This window comes from Anthonomus grandis, chromosome 6, assembly GCF_022605725.1.
Source record: "Anthonomus grandis grandis chromosome 6, icAntGran1.3, whole genome shotgun sequence".
NCBI lineage: Eukaryota > Metazoa > Arthropoda > Insecta > Coleoptera > Curculionidae > Anthonomus > Anthonomus grandis.
In genome coordinates, this window is record NC_065551.1 from 23,960,413 (window position 1) to 23,986,719 (window position 26,307).

Below are 26,307 nucleotides of genomic sequence, written 5' to 3' on the forward strand. Positions count from 1 at the left end.
AAAATGTATAAAGTTTTGTCATAAAAAAATTGTTTTTCTTTTAAATGGCTAAAAGAATAATATTAAGAGGTAAGTAAAACTATTTAGTAAAAAGACAGTTGTAGGTAGAACTTTTTAATTTTGATTAAATTGTTTTAATTTAAGAAAATATTCAAAAAATAATAAATGGGCACTAAAACTATCAAGAAAATAAATTAGAGAAAAATATTTTGAAAACTAAGTGAATTTATGTTGATTTATAAAATAATTATTATTAAATATAATTTTTTTTGTAGATGTCAACATAATTTCGAGAGGGATATTTCATTGGGCAAAAATGATATTAAATATCTTATCCAAATAATAACCTAATTAAAAAAAAATAAGACAGTACCTTCAAGAGGAAATAATCGAGATAAAATCAATCAATTAACTGAAATAACCGAGGAACAGGCTGAATTTTCAGAAAATGGAGGAGATTGCGATCAAGAAGATGACTTATACCTGCCACATAATCGATCAGCAGATACTGAACACTGACGAAATCCTATACAATATTTTTCATCATTTTTACGCACTTTTTTATGTGAGATAATTAATTCAACAGTTCAATCTTAATGCCACTCAACTTGGTGACAATTTGCCGTTAGACCTGGACGAATTTAGAATATTTTTAAAGATAATAATCTATATGAGACTTCATTATGTTCCCTCTTATAAATTATATTGGCCAGTGAAAAAAAAATTCCATTGTGAGAGAAAAGCGAGGGCTATGACATGATATAAAACAATTTTTGAAACTATTACGATTTCTGCATCTTGCAGACAATAGTAAAATGCCAGCAGAGTAACTCCAGAATTTGACATAATTATACAAAATTTTACTAAGAACATTAAATATAGAGCATTCAATATTCTAAGAAATTCCATCTTTGTTTGATTATTTTGAAGACAAATTTCAGTGCAACTTTTCCCTGAATCATTTTATTTCAGTAGAAGTATCATTGGTTTTAAGGGACATTCTTCATTAAAACAGTACATGCCCATGAAGCCAATGAAACGAGGACTTAAAATTTGTTTAATGTATTGTGCTTTTACTAGCTATATGTTAGCTTTCGCAGTATATACTGGAAAACATACTTCGAACGATAGTGGTTAAGGACCTTGAAAAGTTGGACTAAAATTGACACAAACACTAGAAGGTATAACTTTTGTATCTACTGTATAAATTTGTATGTAAAACAATTTTTGCATGTGGAACTATACGTATGAATAGAAAAGACCATCCTAGACATCTTATTAATGAAAAAAAATTAATACAACATGAATCAGAATTTGGAACTTGTCTTCATCATCTTTCATTTATCTGTTGGTTGTTTTGAGGCAAAAACCAATTTTGTTTTTATCCTTAAAAAAATACTTCTGTACATAGAAATAACAAAAAAGGGGAGAAAGACGAGGTACCATGTACATACAAGCAGTAGCTGATTACAATAAATACATGAACGGTGTGGACAAGTTAGGCCAAATGTTGGAAAGCTATTCTGTTGTCAAAAAATCACGGCACTAGTGGCTAAAAAAATTTTTTTTTGCCGATGTGCCAATTTGTAACTCATTTACCAATTTGTAACTCATTTACATTAATTGAATTGATTGGAGAATATTGCTCCAGGCATAAAAAAGGTTATGAAATAATGACAGGTTTTGCAAAAAAGAAACAAACTGGTACAGGAATCCTAAATGTTAAAAATACTATTCTTCTTCTAATGTCGGTAATGCCAGAAATTATAAAAGGAAAAGAAATTATAGAAGGTGCGCAAGGTGTAGCGTTAAAGCAAGTACTTTGTAAAGGTTGTTTTGCAGCTTTTCACAAAAGCAATTGATCAAAATTTACAATTGACGTTTTTTTTTGCAATTAGCACCTTTTTTAATAATAATAATTATTGTTTTTCTTTTTTTCGTTTTTTTCTTCAATGTCATTTCTATTCAGGCAATTAGCATTAAAATTTGTTTGTCAAGTTTCTAAATATTTTATATAAAGAAAAGAATAAGTAAAACAGTTAAACTTTAAAAATAATGGGAAACTATTATTCCCCAAAAATTACAAAAATTTCTATTTTAAAATATATTTCTAAATATAAACATTTCTGCAACAAAAAGGCACATAAAAGTTCCTGTGGGATAATTATTTTCCACCAGTTTTTTGAAAAAACTGAGCTCTTAAAGAGAATTTTTAGCAGAATTTGCAGTTTCTAGTTTAATAAAAATCAGCAATAAGCAAAAAAAAGGTTTTGCACCTTAAAGGGTTAAAAAACAAACAACTGGAAATGAGATCCTCAGAGTTCTAAGAACTATCAATATCTGGACTAATACATACGGTACTTACGTTGGTTACTTTCGAAGCCAGTAAAGCCAATGGACTTCTTTTTAGAAGTAAAAGAGCCTTTGGAACATATTTGTAGAGGCATGTCTATTATGTTGGTGGAATATCATGTACAAGATAAGAACAGATATACTAAACACTATATAGGAGATCACCTATATATTGAAGGAACTCGAATTAAACGTCTCCAATAATATTGCTACCTAGAAACCATGAGACAATGAAAGAAATGAACAATGAGACACTGTATAAGAAATATAATGTCGTATAGGAAAATCATGGACGGTATTTTACAAAATGAGTGCCATCTCCAAAAGTCACAACATATGTCTTCAAACGAAAGTAAGGCACTTGAGATGCTCTTTCTTTTCTTTTCTGTTTTATTGTACGGCGTAGAGGGCTGGATACTTAAAGTTACCACTATAAATTTGGAGGTATTTCAGATATGGTTGTATAGGAAAATGTTCAGAATACCTTGGACAGCTTTCATTACAAACCTAGAAGTGCTAAAAAATTTAAAAAAGGTAAAGAAGTAATGTAAGTCATTAAAAAAAGAAAACTGGAATATATGGGGCATGCTATGATAAATGAAAATTGATACTCTCTAATGGGTAAAAGAGGGCCTGTTTTTGGGAAAAGCTCAATAGAACTATTTCGAGCTGTTACAAAAAAGTTATAATTACCAACATCCGAAATGGATAAATATCGATAGACATCAAAATTTATCAGAAGTTAGAATGGCTATAATGTCTTTTTTATACTATTTTCTTCGGTAATCCACGGTGACTCCACTCTAAACGATCTCATTTTAGCTCTGACAAATAATGATTTGAACTGAATGGAAGATGTTTCAGCTTTATATCTTCAAATACATATTTCTGATTATTTTATAGTAAGGTGAACAGTGTTAAACTTCTTTGACATTTTGTGGTTCACTGTAAAATGTTGCCTACAGCTTGTTTTTTAGTAGATTTTCGTGTTTTGGTGATCTGATATGTGTTCACTCTATACTATGCTCCATTGACTTATTATTCATTCTACTAACACATTTAAGAAATTGGATCTCGAGGTTTTTGAGCTGAACTTCATTTATTTATGGTGTCATTAGTATTGTAATGTGTCAATCTGTCAACCAGTTCTTTGATTGGAAATATCGTCATTCATTTCATCCTACTGTTTTCAGTTTCCATTTTATTTATGCTTTGGTTACTTAGATTGCTTTTCCTATAAACTCTGGCTTCTGGTTGAGAAGCAAGTTCTGGATTGAGTTTGGTAATTTTTGAAGCCTTTGCTTTAACTCGAAATCAATTTGTTGGTCTTACAAAAATCAATCAATCAATAATTTTTAGGGAAAATTCAAGATTTTATCAATCATATGATAAAATTGCAAAAAAAGTACTTACATAAAGCAGACATACTCCTACACATTCCTTTGACAATATCAGAAGGTCTTAAGGTAGGTTCTTCGACAACTTCAACAATTTCAGCACCCCTGGGTTCGTTCAGATGGGGATCTTTAGGGTCGATGAGTGATAATTGTTTAGGGTTGTTTGGTGGCGGTGGGGGTGGTGGAGGAGGAGTAGATTCTACCGGTGCAGAGGAGACCTAAAATAAAATATTTTTTTTATTGATAAAACCAAACATTAAGAGGTTTAAAATAAATGAGAAGAAAAAGTTTTAAGTGTATATATACATATATGTTGTATAAATTTGAGATACAAGAAGCAGAAATTAAAATAAAAGAAAATTAAATTTATGAGATATTAAGTAAAATCTGTATTGTTGTGACGAATTCATAATGAGTTTCTTATTTTATTGGGTATTACGTCACTTATAGCAAAAATCAATTTAGAAATTACTAACTCACACGCTCAAACATTGAAAGGAAGAAGTAAATAGACTTATTCACGTATTTAAAAGAAATATGCTCAATAACTCAAATCTATAATGATACCGTTCGATATACTTAATTTAATTTAACATCAATAAGTTTTAAATACAATAATTTACTTGAGGTATAATAGATTTTTATGGTGAGATAGTAATTTCTAAATTGATTTTTGCTATAAGTGACGTAATACCCAATAAAATAAGTAACTCATTATGAGATATTAGTCGACTGAAAGGAATACGGTCATGATACTCATCGAGTCAAACCGTTTTAAATTAATGTTAATTTTTTTTGGAATATTCTGAACGGTAATGATTCCAAAAACCTCGCCTAAGGATGTTAATGTAACTCGAAAGAGAAAACTTCAAAAAAAACTTTCTAGAATTTGCTTTCTTAGGAAACATAAGGCATGAATTTGTTTTGCTACATGTTTTACTACAGTTGTTTTTGGTATTTAAAATTATCACCATTATCAAAATACCGAACTTTTGTGTCCTTCGAGTTTAAATCCATTAGGCAATGTATTCCAAGTAACAACTAAGAAGTTTATACCAACGAACTATTTACAGTATCCAAAAGCATTACAACAGACTATACAGATAGAAATAGGTGGTGCAAGATTGAGATAACCATATCATGCCAAGAATTTAATACAAGCTTCTTTACCCTTTTTAATTTATAATTTCCTTGTTTTCGGATTTCTGTGTCATATTCTAACAGAGAACTCTGGTACAATTGGTCGTGTTCCTTAAAGAAATTATTATATAAACGACAAATTAACCAATATTTATTCGTACGAAAGTCAGAATTTTTTTTCCTAGAGCCGTTTAAATACCTTTTTAGCCTTATCGTTTTCTCCCCCTCCCGTAAACTTCTTTTCAGATTTTTCCAATTTTTGAGGCTTGGGTAAAAATTCGTTTGACTTATAAATGCTGCCATTCTTCTCCCTGTTAGTTAGTCCGTTACTTGTCGGTGTCGTTTTTACTATAACATTACATCCGGAGTTCGAGGAGCTCACTGAACCCGATCTGCTATGTGAACCTAAAAAAAACACAAATATTTTACTTTTATATTCAGAGTAATTAAGTGAGAAAGGTATTACCTGAATCTCTGGAGCGAGATCTTTCATTAACACTATGACCGTTAACTCTTTCTTGTTTTCTGGCTTCTTCTCGAACAAGATATATATCCTCGTAGTCATTTTCTTGATCATTTGACTTGACTGATGATAAGTCTGATGATGAGAGGTTCTCGTCTGAGCCAGCACCAGAGCTGGATGAGTGAACCTCTACTTTCACTAGAAACATAAGAAAAAGGATAAATAAAGGTGAACGCTTATGCCGTGACAAACGTTCCAGAGTTTTAAATTAAATAAATAATATTTTGGAAAATTTTAATGTTGTTTTGCACTTTGATACAAATTAAAACAACGAATCTCTTACAACTGTAATAATCTAATATCAAAAAAAGTTTATGATGATGATGGTAAAGACGAAACTTCGTATTGTTCTGCAAAATACCATCATGATGCAGGAGAAAATGTACAATTGAAATTGATTATTAAATTAATGTTTTAAAATAATGCCACGAAGAAAAAAATACCATATTTGTAAATTTTGGTATATGTCTTGTATTCTTTTAGTTAGCTCAATATTATCTGGTTGCTTACATTTATATTTAAAAAATGCTCAATCCAGACTCGCTTAATTAATTAAGATCAGGAGAAAAAAGTAATCTAAAATCAGATTTAGAACAATATTGCAAAGTAAACTCTCTTATCACTCTCGCTTTTTACATCATATTATACATCATAGTTGCACTATAGCCTTATAACAAAATTTGTTTATGACATTGTGAATGCTAACAACAAAACTAAATTTACTCTTTTAGAATTTTAAGATAATAACAGTAAAGCTGTTGATACCTTAAATCATCCGCAACTTAATGGAATTTTCATGTTCTACCAAAAATTAAGTAGTAAAACCCTGAAGGTGATATACGTGGGTGAAATGCTTACTTTAATGGGAATCAGTTACTCAAGAATCAATATTAATACCTTTACTTGTTTGGTTCTTATTCACTGTATACGTTTTGCTTTCCTACTGCTTTTCAATCGAGTTTATATTACTACTTCTACAACGATGCAGTCTTACAATTGTTTTATTTTACTGCCGAAATAATGTGTGCGAGTGTAATATGCCGAGAATTATATAATTCTTTTAGATATGTACAGCATAACGTTGTTTATACTTGTCCCTTAGTTAATTTATATCAATGTTAATCAATTAAATCAATAATTATTTAGATGTGTTGGTTATTGTTCTTAAGTTGAAATTATCCCTACAAGATTGTTTTAATCAATAAAGACAATAATGAGTATATTTTTATTTTTTCAAAATTTTTCTTCGCATCTTCTACTTCCATTCAAATTGTGATGACCAATTATATTTTTCTATTTTTTTAGGATAATAATTATCAAATAATTGACTGACTGAAGGAGGAGAAAATGAGAACACATATTTGAATTTTACTCTTAGGCTTATGTTCCTTCGAATATTAAAATGCATAATTTTTAGTAAAATTTAGGCTAAAAAAACTGAGATTTTTATATTTTTTTTACGAATTAAGAATAAATTGAAAGGAAAATATATTCTTATTTATTTATTTACTTATTCATATAAAGAGTAAACCATTTTATTACAACTATTAAACTTAAATATATATATTAGGAAATAATCCAAAGATTTCCTTTTCTGTTATTAAGATGTAATGGTTTATGTTCACAATTTTAAAAAGATCATCGATCCCTAGTTCCCAGAGGTCATAAAGCAATCAATTTTAAGTGGCAACTTTTAAACCTTAATACCATAAGTATAAGCCATAAATTCCCATAAAACTGTCAGGCTCTTAGGCTCTGAGCCCTTTTTAACATCCCTTTTTGATGAAATATGCACTTAATGAGTTATTTTGCACCCACTAAACATTAAAAGTAGAAAAAGTCACACGCTCAAATTTTAGTTGTAACAGACGATCTTAGTTGCAGTACGCAGTCAAGTGGAGTCATTGTGGCTGAGATGTCTATAAATAGAGTCGAAGTGACAAGTTGCTCACGAGTTATCCCTATTTCCTATTACTCCGTACACCTCTTTCCATACCTTTGATGACCAATTACTATTCCAAGAGTTAGTACACATTCAAATTATCGGAGAACGTATGTGAGAAATTGCTTATGGAGTTTTTCCTATTACCTAAAGCCGGCTTTTTTATCTCTTTCTTTCTCTATAATTTTAGTGACCAAGTTTAGGTCCATAATCCCTAATAATCCAAGAACGGGTCTTTATCTTCACACTCTTAGTCCGGATGGCCTAGTGAAGGTCGGTAAATGCCCTTGTGCTCTGTACACAATTAAAACATATCTTTATGGGTATACATGTGTCTAGTTATGAGTTCGGTCGTTAATGCAATACGTTAAAGTACTTAATAATGTTATATAATATACATTTCCAGTCCCTGCATTCGATTTATTTTAGTCCACTATTATTTATTTTTCACCAATACCCAGTTGACTGACATCCAATTCATACCCTATACCTGACACCAATGTAGCATTTTTCCCGTTCGTTAGGTGTGAATTAAAACAATCGAAAATAGTCAACTAATTTATTTACACACTTCACTATGAAAAGACGATCACTCAAAACTACCAGAGGTATTTATTTTTACTGTATTTATTCAGTGAACTGACAACTATCGGCGATGCGGCCTCTTGGCAGAACGCTTTTATAGTTAGTAAAAAGTGAGTGAGTAAAATTTACCTGCTAACAAGCAAAAGTGAGTGTAGATAAGGCTAAATTTAGTATGCATAAAGACACCATAGTTTACATCTGCATTACTGAACAATTATTCCATTTTCCTATTTTGGGAGCTAATACATTGACACTTTTTGTATTATTCAAGTTTGTTTCATTTATTATGTTAATTGATTCAGCGCCTTATAAGCAGTGGTTCTTCGATAAAGATACAAAGAAAATAAATGCAATTCATTAGTACTCTCCAGTTGCACAATTGTGTTGTGTTCTTCACTATTTAAGGAGAAAACCTGACAGCAGTTCTCCCTCCGAATAGAACCTAATTGAAGTAATTACTAATAATCCTCTGACAATTTAATTTTTTTCTCAAATTTCCATCTCATGACGATCAATAAGAATTGAGATTGCCGATGTCAACATGCAGATTAAAGAATCATTTTTACAATAAAATTTTGGTTGAAATATAATAAAACAAAAAGTGTGTTTATCAATTTGAGCAGTACAATTAAAAAGTTATAAAAGATAATAAATTAGGAAACTTGATTTGACTAAGGTGAGACAAAAAACAAACATCAGCTATCTGCCTAATTTCAAACAATCTTGACAGACCCAAAGACACGTGGATTATATTTTTGGTATAACCACAACTCTAAGGAATTTCCTCTAAACCCCCTCATTTTTTTCATTACTAATGCTTTAACATGGAGACCACGCCACAGGGTAGTATTCTCTTACTAAATAAATAAAAGAGCTTCTTGAAAAGTCTTTGAATTTGAGCATCAAAAGTTAAGTTTCTATAAAATGTCACTAGAAGATCACTAACTTTAGTATATAGTGCAAGAAAAATACCATTTAATGTTAAGTGGTACCATAGATCTATCAAATGATATTTTAAACCATCTTAAATTAAAAAAAAACCATCCTGTTAAATATATTTAAATAACTAAATATCAAAATACTGTCCTAGTCTTTCTGGAGACTCCAGCAGTGCAAAACCAGCAGAAATAATAGATCAGAAAACTTTTATGTCATCTGCAAACTACAAGAACGTCTATGATTTTCGAAACTGTTTTACACTATTTGACTGACAGCAATCAAACCATTATAATAGTTATTAATTTAATTGTAATAGCTTCAGCTGTTCTAAATTTATTTTACATTTATTTATATTTTACAATAATTCCATATCCTTAATTAATTTAACTTTAATCAATTAAATATAAATTAAAAAATTGTTTAGACGTTATGGTAATTGTTTTTAATTTAAAATTCTTCCTATGAACTCCTTAACGTTTTCCTTCTACTTCTTGAATTTGAGAAATTATAAGTTAAAAGAATAATTATGTTAATCATATTATATAAACAAAATGGACTATGTTTATTCCCAGGATTCCTTTTAATTAATTGAATGTCCATAAACTGAATTGCATGAATTGCATATTCCTAGATTTTATAGGAATAATCTAAAAGGATTCGATATACATTTTTTACTATTTCCTTTATATAGTTTATCCACTTTTAATTAATTAATTGCATAGGTTTTTTGAAGACCTATTTATTTTTTAGAACTATTCGTTTAAAATGACGGAATTTCTTAGTTATTAGTTTAATAATAACTTAAACTATCATCATTTATGAAGAAAATATGTATTTATTCCTAAGTTTATTATAATTCTTAGTCCCGTGATTAGTACACTATTTATTAATGAAATTAATAAATTCTCAAAATATCTTGGCAATTATTTGTAAATCAACTAAAAAACAATAATTTTAAGCAATTAAATTACACTTAGTATCAAAAGATGATCGGATTTTGAAAACTTTTAATTTTTGTCTTATCTCTTGTATACAAACGATTTTTTGCTTTTAATAAATTAAATTAATAAATTTTTCATACATTTTCGTAAATTGTTTTAAAAAATTATTAATTTTTTTTTTAAATACTAAATTCACTTTTACAAATCATAAAAACAACCAAAATTATTAAATAAAATGTCTTAAACTTACTAAAAGTTTTATACTGCTTTACATCCTTAAATATATCAACACATTAAAGTCATCCATGTCTTAAAAAGTTTCAAAAATAATGTTTTTGTTGCCACACTTTGCCACAACCCAAACTATAAACCACGACTGAACTAATAGCACACAAACCGCCGGAAAAAATTTCTAAAAATGTTTATTATAAAATTAGGGAAGTGCAATAAGAATTACCATAAAAACCGCGTTAAATAAGAAATTTGGGGCCGGTTGTTACGCATGCAGATTAAAATTCTATTGCAAAAAGAGCAATATATTAATATTTCTGCTTGAAATAATTATTGAAAGGTATTTTGTTAGTATTTCCTGCAAGCAGTAAAAATGAATTCATGAAACATCTTAGTATATCATGAATTTTTTAGACTAAAAATAATTATTTTACCTTTTAATGCAGATATCGGTCTACTTTGATCACCAGTAGAATCAAAAAGGTCCTTCATACGATTATAAACATGTTCCTTGCCAATTTCATTGGGATTATGTAAGTAAAAGGATTCGCTTCCTATTGAGCTTGTATCCGAGCAAGTGGAAGCACTGCAAAAGTTTAAAATAAATATTAAACCTAAATTTAAAAAAAATATATTACCTGTGTCTGTGGTTTACCATAGGATTAATATAAAGACCATTCTCTGGTGCATGGGCAGGCTCTAAACTTCTACCATTTAAAGGAGGATGCAAGTAAAATGGTTCCAGAGAATTCAAAGTGGAATTTTTTGAGTTTTTCGTAGTCTGCCTTGGTTTGCAGTTTGAACAGTCCGAGCCGTTAGAGTTTCCCTAGAATATTAGAAAAAAATATGTAAATTGTATTTTTTTAAATTATGTGTAATAAGTTCTAAAATAAAAAATGTAGATAAAAATATATATATTTATTTAATTTAAAAAGTTAAGACATAACTAAAATGGATACGATTATTATTTTTTTAATAATATAATTTTTGAATAGTGAAACTGCCGGAATTGTAACAAGACCCTTGTGACTGTTTTAAATATTGTGACATTTTATAATATTTGTAAATGATATAAAGCTTATAAGAATGTTTAATGCCTATATAAGGCGTTCCCTAGTCTTGTAAGAAAAATTAACAGTCTATTTAGGAGCTAAATGTATGGAAATAAAATGTATAAACATAAGCCAAAAAAGTCCGTAATATTAATATTTTAAATAATCTTTTTCCGATGTTTGGGAAATTTGTCATTATTATTGCGATAATAAGACGATGATTACGCTTCAAATAGATCAAAATTTTTGGTAGAAATAATTTATGCTATTACGATCGGTTAATAGATCTTAATCACCCTTTATTACACATTCTTTATACAGGCATAATCTAAAAGGATACGATATACAAAATATTTATTAACTATATAATATTTATTAAATATTTATTTAACATATTTGAAATTATGTTATATTACCTTGTTAATAATAAAAATTAGAAGTAACTTTTACTTAATGGAACTATTCAACAAGACCTGAATGGAATCATAAATAGGGATTTAATTTTCTAAAATAAGAAGGTTTTTCAGGAAAAATTCATTCTATATGACGGTCCTCTAATGCCCATTTTGCACACTTTGATGTGATGATGACCATTATAGACTACTTAAAAACCTTAAATATAGAGTATTATAAATATAATACTATGCAATATCAGAGTTATACTTTTGCTTGTATACTAACCTACATAAATTGAAAGTTGAATAATAACTTTTTTAATTTTAAAGAATTAAAAAATATTTATCCCGTAAAATACGGGAAAATGACTGATAAATAATGATCTTATTCCTATTTGTTCTAATAATATGCATTCTAAGCTGGTAGTTTGAAAGTAGAACGGTATACTTTTAATTTTATATCAAACAAGAGACATTAATCTCTATGAAATAGTTGAACTGGTTATCAACCATATATTTAACTTAAAACAATACGTTTATGTATTTTACCTGTTTAACTTGTTTCTGTAATTTTTAATTTCTCTCTGCAAATTTATATACCCGCTATTAAACTCAATCTACGACATTGTTTTAAATTTTAATAAAATATAATTAATACTGAAAAAAAGTGTGTTACGTCGGAGTAGGGGCATTATTTATTTCATAAATTAACATATTAATTAAATTATACAACAAAATATCGGAATAATTAAAAAAAAATTGCAAAAATGCAAAGTAGAAGCGGATATAATATATTTCTCATTTTATTATATAATATATTTTATATACGACTATTCTATAGTTTGTTCATTCTATATAACTGTATAAAAATACATTTATCCATTATTCACTTATTATACTTCACCGAATTTATTAACCATATTTAAATTTTCGTAACACTATATTAATTTACCTATATCAAGGAATTTGTGGTTACCATATCCATTTAAGTTATGCATAATAGTTAAACAAAACATAAAAAAATAAGTGAATATCAAATCATCGTTTCTTTTGATGTATCTTCTTTGGTTCCAAATATTCTTAAATCAGAAATTCTTTTGAAAAGATTTTTACATGTCACAACAAATCGTATTATAAACAACTTGGTGGTATAGCCTTGGGTAATTGCCTGCCTTCCTTTCTAGCAGAGCTCTTTATGAACCGTTCTGAGTTAAATGTACAAAATACATTACAATACTTTCCACGAGTTTGGTTAAGATATGTCGATGATGTGTTTGCCGTGTTCGATAAAAGCAAATGCAATATTATTAATTTTGTAGAACAACTAAATAACTGTTTTTATCCATTAAATTTACATGCGAACAAGAAACAAATAATCAAATTCCATTCTTAGATATTAGGTTAGAACTTGATATTTATAGAAAAGAAACAAATCATTTTAGATACATAACAAGTAACTAACTATTATTTTCAACAGAAAATGGCTAGCACTCATTTCTGTGTCCATTGTTTTGTCTCATTTTGTTTAAATAGTAAAAAATTTAATAAAGAAAAAGAAACAAATTAAACAACTGAAAGGTTAATGGTTATGAAAATAGGATTATTGATAAGCTGATTAAAAGGCATGAATTTAAATTTAACTCTAAAAACTCTACCACATTTCAAAAATATTGAAATAGGCGAACTTTCGTTGTGATACCATATGATACCTATCTCGACAAAAAGCTTTGATAAAATTTTTATAGATTTCAAGACTAATATCTAATATCGAATGGATATTGGTCATGAAGTCTATTGAATATTGGTCCAGGATAAATATTTAATATTCAATGGCCAAACTAAGAAATCTATTATAGGAATCCCAAAAGATAAAATGAAAACCAATGAAATTGATAAGAAATACAAAAGGCAAACAAGAAGATTAATTAATGTCAGATTTAAAGAACGTGTAGCTCATGTGAAATATGAAAAATTAAGTTTGGCTGAACATGTTTTAAATACTGGCCACTTCAATTTACACAAAGACAATTTACAAGTCTTTGTTAGGAGCAGAAAACTAACAAAGACTTGTAAAATTAGTTAAACCAGTTAATAACAATTGAAACTAGATGCATACGAAAGTTTTGCAAAACTCGAAAATTAAAAAATCATTTTAAGAGAATAAATTAAACAGTTTTGGTTAGTGGTAAAAATGTTTTGTGATTTACAATTACAGCACTTTGTTGCTGTCCTTTTTTATATATTCTTCTTATTTTAAAAATAGAAAGAAATATAAAACAAGTATAAATTGATTGACAAGTATAAAATAAATATAGTATTATTTAATAATAATATAGTAACTACCGTACTATACTGGCATAATTAAATACGAGGATTAAATTGGGTCTTCCTTTCTTTAACAAAAGTCGTTTTTTTTAAATTTTAAAGATAAAATTTTTTTTAAAAAAAGTTGACTAACTGTCATATTTACCGTCAACGTTTTGAAACCATTTGCTTTGAGGACATAGTAAACCTAATAGTAAGGCAGTCGTAGACAAAGCATAGTATCCTACTTGTACATAAAAGCTTCTCGAATAATATACTAGTAGTATTATGTTATACTTACGCGTTTAATATGATCTCCTTTTCTACCTGTACAAGAACAGCGTTTTCCCGTACTTGACTTATCACTGTCGTTATAATCTGGAGTGGTTCCATGTTGTACCAAAACGTTCAGACACTGAAAAGTTTACAAAATTAATAAAAAAGTCCTCTTAGACTGAGAGACATGGTTTGTTACCTCAACTTGCTGGTTCTCTGCAGCATCATTTATCGGACTTTTTCCATATTTATCCAAACTAAGCCTCGCTCCATGTTTCAACAACCACCTTACCGTCTCTAAGTGGCCCCTAGAGGCGGCAAAATGTAAAGGGGTGGCCCCATCTCCATCCCTCAGGTTTGGATCGACCCCTTGATCCTGAATCTGCAATTTTCCTTATAAATATAGATTTATTTAAATATCAGGGAGCAACTACCATCCATTTCACGCAATTTAAGCACCCCATCTGACTTGCTGCGTGTATTGGAGCCATTCCGTCTTTGGCTCTAACATAGAGGGATCCACCGGCCTCTAAGACTAAGAATTTTAGTACCTCTAGATGGCCCTCTTGGGCAGCCAAGTAAACTGGGGTGACGTCATTATCCATCTGAGTGTTAGCACTTAAAGAAATGAGTTTTTGAGAAAACTGTCTTATTTTATTTATTCAACTAAGTTTCTAATTGCCTAAATCTAGCAATATAGTTATTGTATATCAAAATATTGACTGAATTTTAATTATTTTTAAGCCTGCCTAAAGAAAAATTATTAAGTTCACAATATATGACCAATAGCAAGAAAAGGATAAAGCTATAAAAATCGAGTACAAGTTAATTAAAGGATATGGGAACGGAAGAAACAGCAAGGTTTATTCACAGAAGCATTGCTTAGTGAGATGAGAATTTAGAAAATACTTGTGTTAAAAACATAAAGAAAAATAGAAAAAAAATTAAAAGATGACTCGGCTTCTTCATACAGGGTTTTTCAAAATAAGATGCTAACTCTTACAGAAGCCTTTAAGCGATTTATTTGAATTTTTGCTAAAATTTCTACAGATCAGTCATACACTAAATATTTGTAAAACTCTGCGTAATTTCATTATAGGGCTAGACTACATACAATATTCAACATACGAAATTGCGCAACTATAATATTGCTGTGTTATTGGCTAATTACCCTTTTATAAAAGTGACATTTTATTTCTTTTTATGATCTTAGATAGCATACAACTTTAATTGCTTACTAATAGTATTCACATAATACTTTGCAAGTCAGAATATGTTTTTTCTGTTAATCGTCGAAGTTACGCCACCAATAATTTAAATATAACAATTATTTTCGCGAAAATTAGTTTGTGCAAAGTTAGTTTGATGTTTGGGCCATGCAACATAAATGTTTCGTTGCATAAGTTGCGGCAAAATTAACACTAATATCTTGCGGTCTTGTGTTGCATATTCATATTTGTATTTATTGTGCTCCGTGTATTTAAACTGCGTTATATAAGTTCAATTAATTTATTGTTATTTTTTATATAAATTATATAAAAAATCAATTTTGCTATGATTTACATATAGCGTGACCTTGGTTATGTATCGCATTGTGTTTCAACTTTTTGAATTATTGATTTTATATATCTCATAATTGTCCATATCATTTTATATTTTCAAGTTTTAAAATTGCTAATGAGTGAAAAGTATTTATACTCATTAATCTTAGACGTCACATTAATAATAATAATTAATAAAAACCTATCCAATAAGTTAGAATATTTGAATATATAGGATATTGTTTAAATCTTTAGTAGGCATAACTTGAATAGACACAATAGCCTTTTTCTATTATTATATTTATTAATTAATATAAACATTTTAGTAATTAAAATTAATAATTTTATGTTAAAAGAAGAGTTGTATATTTTCTCACAATTATTATTTTGTTTTTTTTCTCAGTTTTTAGAATTTTGTACCAAACAACTGCCTTAATTATATTTTTTTCCCCATTTAGTTATGACCATTTTTCCTTAGTAGTGTCAATTAATTTTCCTGAAGTTCCTATTTCTGCCTAATATTTGAAATTTCGCACTCACGACATCGTCTTTCTGCATAAGCTCCTTTTTCCTTCTATTAATAGTGGCAAATTATACTTTTCAAAATATCCTCGTTGTCCATAGGACTTTTAAGATTTTTCTGTAGATTCACATTTCAAATGCTTTCAGCTCATTCATTGGCTAACCTTTAATATCCAGCTTTCCATAAAGTACAATAGTAAGGACCATGCGTAACATTTTCTGAGTCTTGATTGCTACATCCAAAGACCAGTCTTCATATAACCAAATCTCCAGATAGTTAAACATTTTTACTCATCCTTTGCTTTCGAGAGCTTCTTGAAAAATGTTTCATGAATAAATGTTAAACAGAAGTAAGAAGAGGACAGATCACACTCCTTTAAGAATTTTCCGTGCATTTGTAAGTTCCTTGTCAAATTTAACTGATTTTATTTATATTCGTCTATTTAAATAGACGAATCTAAAAAATATGTTTTAAGATCAATAGGTCTGGTTAGGTCATATAGTTTCTTACATATCAGTTCTAGAAAATTTCCGTAAGGGTGATTTTCTAGATAAACATAACCTGATTACAAAATATATATAACTTAATATATGCATAACTTATAAGGATATGATTGCCATTTTTTAAGAAGTTTCTACATCTAGGACTATTGACTTTAAGGCATATATTATAATAATTATACTAATGAAGATACATTATCGATTAAGGTTTTTTCAGATCGAATCTAGAATATTTAACTTTTAATAATAAATAGATTTTGTAAAATTTAGTTAATTAAAACAAATTAAAAAATCATTAAAACAAAACTTAATTAATAAAATACGAATTTCTTTTTATATACTCTCAAAGAAACTAAAAACTTCATGCAAGTCAGTTAAGTAGTGTCCAGATAATAGCTTTAGGATATATGAGTAAAAAATTATCTAAATATTTTTTTAAATTAATAATTCAGAAATTATTAAGAAAAAACAAAAGTAGTATTAATTTAAGTTATGCATTTATGTAGTACAATAATACATATATTTAATTTTTTAACAATATCTAAAAACTATTTGCTATTTAATTATTACTAAATATTTTTTTTAGAAAATGTTAAAGAAATTATTAGAAAATTGCATAACATTCATTCTAATCATGTCTATTTGAATGGAAATGAATTTATTATTTCAAGGACCAATTAAAATAAGAAAATAATAAGTCATTTTTTTTAGAACGACATAAAAATTACATTTTGCAATTTTATCAAGTGATACATGCAATTAATTAAATATTGAGAAAAATATGATACCAAAAAGTTTATTATGTCCAACTGAATTTACTTAATTTTATTGCTAATATGCATTTTTTACATGAATCCTATTACTATTTTCAACTACTTTCTTTAATACTGAATAGAAAAACCCTAATATGAAACCCTATACGAATACTTGATAACCGTTATCTATATAATTAATATTCACATTAACAGGAAGTCCGGTGGTTTGGGATTTACAAATTTAATATCAAAACTGTAAAAAAATTATTATTTATAGCAGCACGAGATGGGTACATTGATATTATAAAAAATATATTTTTGTTTTTTTTTTCGTTTAATATTGGTTAATAGGAAAAAGCATTTTTGTTAAAAAATGCAAAATTAATTTAAAAAAAGTATATAACTTTTACATAAAAAACTTCACGACAGAAATTCATAGTTAACTTTATCTATACTAAAATATTTCAAACCACTTAATATCTTATTCATAATAATTAGAATGTCTTCATTTCCAATATGCTATCACACAAATCGACCATTTTGTACGGCACAATACCCGTTTTAATTACCCGACAATTATTACAATTAAAACTAACTATAGAGATCCTAATCGATCAGTTCTGTTATTATATCGTCATAAAAAAAAACATAAAAATTCAGCAATACGACTGCCCGATATAATTATTATTGTGGTGCTAATTAGGTTAAAAAAATAAAATCTAATGAGGTGTGTTAATGTAGAAATGATGCTCTGAATGTTACGTTCGATTTTATGCCGGTATGAACATTATTGTAGGAAGAGTTGGATATTTGCACGCTACCACATATTCGTATATGATTTTTTTATTATGATGCATTTAATTAAATATTAAATTGTGCACAAAATAATATATATAAATATACCAAAAATTACAATTTAAATATGGTTTTAGTGGTTAAATGAATGTAGACTAATTATCTGCTTATAGTAAGTATACCAAAGGCCTATACAAACTGAGAATTAATGCCTTTCATAAATATGATAATAAAAAATAAATCTACTAATACATAATCATAAATTTAATATAATAATTTTTTATCCATTGTTTAAAAAAGCCCTATTGGCAAAATTTTAAGTCTTATAAATAATTATATTTAGATTTTCACTCAAAAAATATCCGAAGTTTATTTCAAATTCAGACATATGTCTTTATTTGTGCTAAAATGCTTATTTTCTGACAATCCACAAGTTCTTCTGATGATTTCATTTAAAAGTTATTTACAAAAAATTTGTCACAAGAGTAATATGGTGATTTAGAAACATTCAGAACTTAATGGTCTTAAAGAATTAAGAACTACTCATAACCAATAAGTTTCTGTTTTCCTAATGTTTTTTATTCGATAACGTATTTATCTTAGGAGAGCTATATTTCATAATGGCTTATATTCTTAAATTCATAAATATTTTCTCAGAATTAAAAACTATCTTATATTATGAGCTTGAATGTGGCATATAAAAAAATTGGTTCACAACATTCGGAAGACGGAATTAAATGATTCAAAATACGGTTATTTCAACGATAAAAAATTATAATACTTATAACATATACAATATTTTTTAACCGCTTACTCTTGGACATATACATATATTACATGAAATTATCATAATAGTGGTGTTAAAAACATATTATACATAATCTGCTGCTGATAAGATTTATAAATTCAGAAAATAACCAATTTAAAGGTGAAACTACCTATAACCAATAAATTGATTCTTTTTTATGGCTAGAATATGATTTTAAACCTATTAAATGATTAAGTTGATATAATATATTTATATCAGCAGTAACTTAAAAATATTTATCGAAACATATAAGATTGCATTTACATGCGAACAATAAGCATTAAAATATTTTCTTAGTATCTTGTAACATATATAATATAATTCAAAAAATAAATCGATTCAGAACCAACATAGATTATGTAGTAACTTCAGTATATTCAAAACCAGTAAAAAAAAAGTTTAGCTAAAATTATTTATTTATATCAGCAGGAATTGAAATTGGTTCAACTACCCATAATGAAAAAAAGTTTATTTTCTGATGAGATCTTCTAATATATTCTCAGCAGTGACTTTGACTATGATTATTGTGAATAATAACGAAATAAAAACACGTTTATCTAAAGAGCGATTTTAAAAATTAATTGTATCATTATTGGCAAAATGTTTTGTGCCTTATTGCCTTGAATGTGATAATAATTTAAAAAAATATTAGTCAATAAAAAATGAGTGTTTCTTCTTATAAGCCTTATATATTTATCTCAGCAGTGATTTTATTTATTCTTGAAAGTATTTAAAGCAGTTTTGCAATAATATTTACAGTGATTTTAAAAATAATTATTTGTATCACTTATTTTTTCCCTTAATGGCTGGAATGTAGTAACGCACTTATCTCGGCTATAAATTTAAAATTTATAGCACTAACAAAAACTTTTTTTTTAATTCTCAGCGATGATTAAAAACAGATATTAATCAGTAATGTAACGTAAAATTATGGAGTCTGGCCTAGGGTAGCCTTTTGCATTGCGACCATTGTTGACCTATTCTGCTTCCCCTGTCCCTATATATTCGCGAACATAATCAGCTCCTTCAGTGGAAGCGTCAGCAGCAGGTCCTCTTCACTCAGTATATATGTGCAAAATTCTTTATCTCCTATGGCCTATTCTATATAGGTGGCCGCTGTAGGTTTAGTGGCCTGTAAGCATCCCTACCACCGTCTGTAGGATTAGAGATAGGTCCTCCCACCCAGCATCGAAGTTCAGGTACTTTTTGGAGTGAACCAATCCATCAATGTTATTCCAATGTCATATCATCATGGACGATGTCCTTTTCACGACCTCTCCTTTAAGCAAAACTAGATAGGGAGCGTCCAAGTAAGTAGTAAAGTTCCCGTCAGCCCTTTTCTTCCGTAGATGTCCACTTTCTCATTCCCGGCGTGTACCTTATGTCCTGGTACCCAGACCAGAGTAATCTAATTTCGAGCCGACAGGTTATTGAGCCTACTGTGGAATTCCAGTAGTTCCTGAACCTGTATGTGCAGCCGCTCAGGTTCCTTCAGAGAAGGAACCGCTTAAGAACCGATTGGTTATCGGAGAATATCTTAACCCGTATTTCCCTCTATTCTCTTCCGGTTGGAAAATTGTTGTATCCTTGCTCAGTGTTATGGATTTGCTTTAGGCCCTAATATTCCTGTTCCAACTACTTGGCGCGTTTTTGATCCATCTGTGTACCATATTCCCGATCCACCCCGTAACCACCTTGAGTTTCCATTTACGCACCATTCTTTCCTTATAGGGAAGAGGAACCTGTATATCTTTTCAAAACAGTTTACCGGATCCATATGGTCGCTCGCCTGAGACATATTAAGTATATCCCAGATTCCCCGGACAGATAACCAGTAAGGCCTTAAGGCTTGTCGTGGCTACCTCCTCTTATACAGCTATATTAAGCGGTGTTAGGATTAAAAGATCCTCCATGTCCAGCGTTGGGGTTGATTTCATGGCTCCTACGGACGTATAGACATGCTTGCACAGTCTCGATATGGCTGTCTTCTGCTTCTCCATCATACCAGAGCCTCGTACAGTACCGCGAGTCTCACCATCTGACAGGCTCAAACCCCAGAAATGACCGACATGCACTTTATTTATGGATTAGCAAATGGAAATGCGGAAGAAGCATGAAGAATTTACCAGGACAGATATCCTAACAGAGTAATTCCATGTGCAAAAACATTTAGAAAACTACATGCAAGATTATGTGAAACTGGGAGTTTTAATAAAAATATGGGTGGTGGAAGACCAGAAACTATAACAACGCCTGAACTGGAAGAAGCTATACTTGATGCGATAGAAGAAGATCCTTTCAATAGTATCAGGAAGATTGCACTGCAGTTTGAAGTCAGTTCAAAAACCGTTTGGAAAGTTCTAAAAAGAAACCTCCTGCATCCATATCACATACAGCGTGTACAAGCTCTACTGCCTCGGGATTTTCATCCAAGATTAATGTTTTGCAGGTGGTTGATTCATACGATTGCACACAATAATAATTTCCTACCAAATATTTTATTTACGGACGAGGCAAATTTTTCAAGAGATGCTATTATGAACTTCCACAATGATCATTTCTAGGCCGACGAAAATCCCCAAGTTAATAGAGAAACTCATTTTCAGCAACAATTTTCGCTGGATGTTTGGATAGGAATTATTGGTGACTACCTAATTGGCCCATTTTTTTTACCGACAAGATTAACAGGTGAATCCTACACGGATTTCTTGCAACACCATTTACCCACTTTATTAGAAGAAGTAGCCCTACAAGTAAGAGTCAACATGTGGCTTATGCAAGACGGGGCTCCAGCTCATTTCAGTGTTCTTGCTCGTCAGCATCTCGACGTCATCTACTCTAATTGCTGGATTGGACGTGCAGGACCTCAAAATTGACCGGCTCGCAGTCCTGATATGAATCCCCTGGATTACTATTTATGGGGCCATCTGAAGGCTCTTGTTTATGAAACTGTTCGAGATGTGAATGACTTGAGGAATCGGATAATTGTCAATTGCGATATCATAAGGGATACTCCAGGTATTTTTGAGCGTGTCAGACACTCAATAACAAATCGTTTGCAGTCGTGTATTTTATCAGAAGGTGGGCATGTTGCTCATTTACTTTAAGGTCGAAATTGTTCATCGAATTAATTGGTTTTTATTTCATGTTGTCGTCCATGGATAATTTTTAGAATGAGTTAAAGATACTTAAATTTTTTTTTTTCGAAAACAAAGCCAGATATGAAGATAATAAGATAAGATACGAAAAAGTTGTATTTTTAGTTGCTTAAATACAAAAATAAATAAAAAGCTGCAAAACAATTAATTATTGGCCTTGTTTTTTTCTCAACAATAAGCATGTGGTGCCCACTGACACGCCACTGGATCTAATAATTTCAATCTAGTTACAGCTAAATAAGCCTCTTATAACTTCAAATAACTGCACCAAATTTCAACCAAATCGGTTTAAGGATAGTTATAGTATTGTTAAAATACCGTTATTTTTTTGACCCTTTATCGCCCTGTATCTCAGAAACAAAGCAACTCGCGATATACGTTCATAGGAACTTTTTTTCATAAAACGACCTAACGATTCGCCCTGTATAGTTTCGTACCGTAGTTAGAAACACCCTGTATATGTTCAAAGTGCACCATTCACATGTCATGTTGAGAGCATCTTGCATTCGTTCTGCAATTGTCCTGGCATGTTTCTCCCTGATTATTATATTGACGGTAATATCATCCGCATAACCAATGGTCTTGTACCCTTTCTGGACCATAGAAGAGGGTACAGGACTCCGCACTGCGGGCATCCTTTAACGGCAGTGACACAGATTCGTGGATCCTAGTGGGGCTGTAATCAATCTTTAGTTAATTATGCATCTGACCCATCTTACTATGGCCGGATCAGCTCTTCTATCAAAGAGTGCTCTGTCTCAATATCCCTAAATGCACACATGGCAATTTTCTTGGATTTTAACTTGATTTGCCCTTCTGATAGGCGAATTGATGTCCATGCAACATCTCTTGGAGAGTATCTTTGTCCTGAGGTAATGGTCCAATAATTTCTCCATTGTCTTCAACATTAAATAGGAAAGACTAATTCGTCTGCAGGATTTGGGAAATTCCGGAAGACTGTTCCTATTGGATATAAATAAAACCCCTACCGCCCTTCAAATTCCATTCAATCCATTATTAATTAGTAAAAATTAAGTGTTTCTCTTTATAGGCATACCATATTTACAACGATAGAGATTTAAGATTTTTCTGACAAAGGATCATCTATTTTTGCTTGTTTATTTGAAGTTTATCCCATGAATGATTTAAAAGATGTATTCTCTTATAGTCTTTTCTTTCTATATTTTCTTGTATTTCATTCATCTCAGCACTGATTTTAAAAATAATTGATTATATTATTTATTTTTTGCTTAATGGCTAGAATCTGAACGCATTTATCTCTAATTTCAGTATTAACAATACAATTTGAGATTCATAATTTATACTAATAGAAACATTGTTTTATTGACTTAGATATAATAACATCATTTAAAAATAAACTAACGTACCATTTATATTTTCCTTAATGACTGGAATGTGATAACGCACTTATGTCAGTGATACTATTTTAGATTTAAAAACAACTTTTTTTATGTAAATGAAAGACTTAAATGTAATAATGCTGCATTTATCACAACAGTTATAAAAACTAATCCTATCTTAACCGGCAAAAAAACATAAAAAAATGTTTCCTTTCTTTCTTTACTTGGATTTCATTACAGTGATTTTAAAATTTTTTTAATAAATATATTATTTTTTTTTTAAATTATTGTCGAGATAAGGTCAAGCCGATAAGGCAAACAATGTTTTCTATATGTTTTTTGGCCTTTATGTTTAGACGAACATGTTTTCCTACCTAAGTCGCAAAAAGAAAAAACTGACCAAAATACGATTAATAATATTTTTACTGGTTATGGGTTTAAGAACTGTTAAAACCACTGCCGAACATAATAGATTAGGAGTTTCCATTCGAAATTTGTTATTTTCGTTATCGGTGGTAAAACCAATTTAAATAACTTCTGATATAAATTAATTATTTCAAGCGCACGTTTTTCTTGTTCTAAATTCATTTTTAAATTATCACATAATGTTTGTTGGTTCTGATTTTATTAATTTTTTAAATCACTGTTATAATAAATATGCTACCAGATCACAGGGAAAAAATTGGGTTTTAATTCAACATTTTTTTTTCTTCAAATGGTAAGATGTGATAATCTATTTATCATAACACACTGATTTTAAAAATAAATCATATTATAACATGCAAAAAACATATAAAAATTCATAGTTATTCACTGCGTTGTTAAGATATGAATTTATCGCAACTATAATTTAGAAAATATACAAGCCAGTACAGATTTTGTTTTTCTCCATATGAAACTAATATGTTAATCTATTAATATTAGTTAATAGGCTGTAAGGAGTTTTTTTCATTGAATACCATAAAATATTTATCTGGATTTGAAAATAATACAAAATAATTGATTTCCTTGGCGGTTCGTATTCAATAACGTATTTACTTTAAAACATTTTAACGACTTGTAGACCGACTTACTAGTAACTACTATAACGACCAGTTAAATATGTTCTTCATCTCTTTAATATGAACATATTTAATCCTGTAGTGATTACGTAATTGCTATAATTCTGGCTGGGTTTCTTATCTATAATTTAGTTAATAATATTGTTAACTAAAAATACCTTAAACGGACTTATTAATTTTTTAATTAATATTTACCAATCAGCTTAATATAATTGCAAAAATAACCTAAAATCATCGCAAGTGAAAGGATGAGTCCAGTTCATAATTTACAACATAAGGTGCGCCAAGCCTATAGAACGCACTAATAAAAAATGGATATAACCTTTTCCTAAAAGTATTTAATTAACATTTTTCTATTACGCAAATAAAACGACTATTTTCATAAAACAATATTTTATATAATGCCAACAAATCTTTATTAAAGCGAATCATTTTATTACGTGCCGACAACAAATACATTAGCAAAGGTATACGAAAGAACTTAATACAGCGATTAATAATGATTGCGAATTGAATCTTATGCTGGGGATTCAGGAAGTCGTCACTCATCAATATTTGTCGTTTTTTTTTTCGTTCTGGTGTAAGTGAAAGTGCTTTTGTTGCTTTATAAGTTTATTGATATTTGTTTGCATTAAACGCCTCTTAGGTAATGAGGAAATTTTAATAAAAAATATATTTTATTAAATAATTCAAACAAAAATTCTTTTGTAAAATAATATTCCAGAAATTAACGAATGTAAGATGAAATATACCAAATTACTTAAAATGACTTAAAGAGTCTGGAGAATGAGGGTGATAAAATATATTTTACTTAAGAAATAAGTGATAAGTAACCTGCATTTACAACTAGCGTATTAACTATAGAAAATCAGTCGTTAGTGCGAAGTTATGCGAAGAAGCGTGTCATCGGATGAGTTTCCATCTGTCGTATTTACCAGAATCGATTAGAAATGTCTTAGAACCGTGTAAGTAATGATTAATGTCCTACTATGATTTGATATAGTTTTTATAAATGAAGATAAGTATAAAAAAATTATGTAGGAAGAAATTTCTTTTCCAGAAGAAATTTCCCATATAAACTTTGGTTTAAAAAATTTTTAATACAAAGCCAAAATCTTCAGAATCAGCTGCAGTCATCCGAAATTTAAGAATTCTGTTGAGTTTTAACCAAAAACTTAAGATTTTCGTATTTAAAAAAAATAATTTTCTATAAAGTAGGAAAAAAATTCTAAAATAACCCAGGGTCAAAAATACATTTTTTAAAAAAAAATTTTATCGAAATTTTTAAAAATTATCGTTAAATGAAATCAGTTTTATACAAGTAATAAAATAACTTTTAAAAGTATTAATTTTAAATTACAAGAACGCAGAAAAATACATTCCTCATTTCTAGTTTGAATAAATCAAGAAAAATTAGAAATGAGTAATATTCCTAAAATATACAGTGTGGCCCAAATTGGGTGTACATGTATGGGTATCTTGGAAACTATAAGAGATAGAAAATTGGTTAAATAGGAAAAGTTGTAGGGCATTTAGTTACCAATTACGTGCCGCTTTCAGAACGATATTATCTTTTTCCGATTTTGAAATATTTGGAAAAAATCAAAAAGTTGCTTTTTTGAAAAAAGGCTGTATTTTTTTTATTTCAACGTATTTTTAAAATCTGTAAAAACATTATTTGGACAACTTTTTAGGGACAACGCATACCTGAATTTAGTTTTTGTTTTC

General features: G+C 29.1%; 1 protein-coding gene across 6 annotated transcripts in view; it reads right to left on the bottom strand.

The window, feature by feature from the left end:
- LOC126737079 (espin) overlaps positions 1-26,307 on the bottom strand; it is a 101,548-nt gene that overhangs the window by 4,797 nt on the left and 70,444 nt on the right. For 5 of the 6 annotated variants that reach the window (XM_050441776.1, XM_050441779.1, XM_050441781.1 and 2 more), the window contains 9 exons: positions 14,512-14,695; positions 14,277-14,459; positions 14,103-14,216; positions 10,689-10,876; positions 10,485-10,636; positions 5,356-5,550; positions 5,089-5,294; positions 4,920-5,000; positions 3,766-3,967 (listed from right to left, as the gene is read on the bottom strand). In XM_050441776.1, the coding sequence (XP_050297733.1) occupies positions 3,766-3,967; positions 4,920-5,000; positions 5,089-5,294; positions 5,356-5,550; positions 10,485-10,636; positions 10,689-10,876; positions 14,103-14,216; positions 14,277-14,459; positions 14,512-14,695 (1,505 nt within the window). The remainder of the gene's footprint in view (positions 1-3,765; positions 3,968-4,919; positions 5,001-5,088; positions 5,295-5,355; positions 5,551-10,484; positions 10,637-10,688; positions 10,877-14,102; positions 14,217-14,276; positions 14,460-14,511; positions 14,696-26,307) is intronic. The other variant, XM_050441777.1, reaches the window with a different exon arrangement.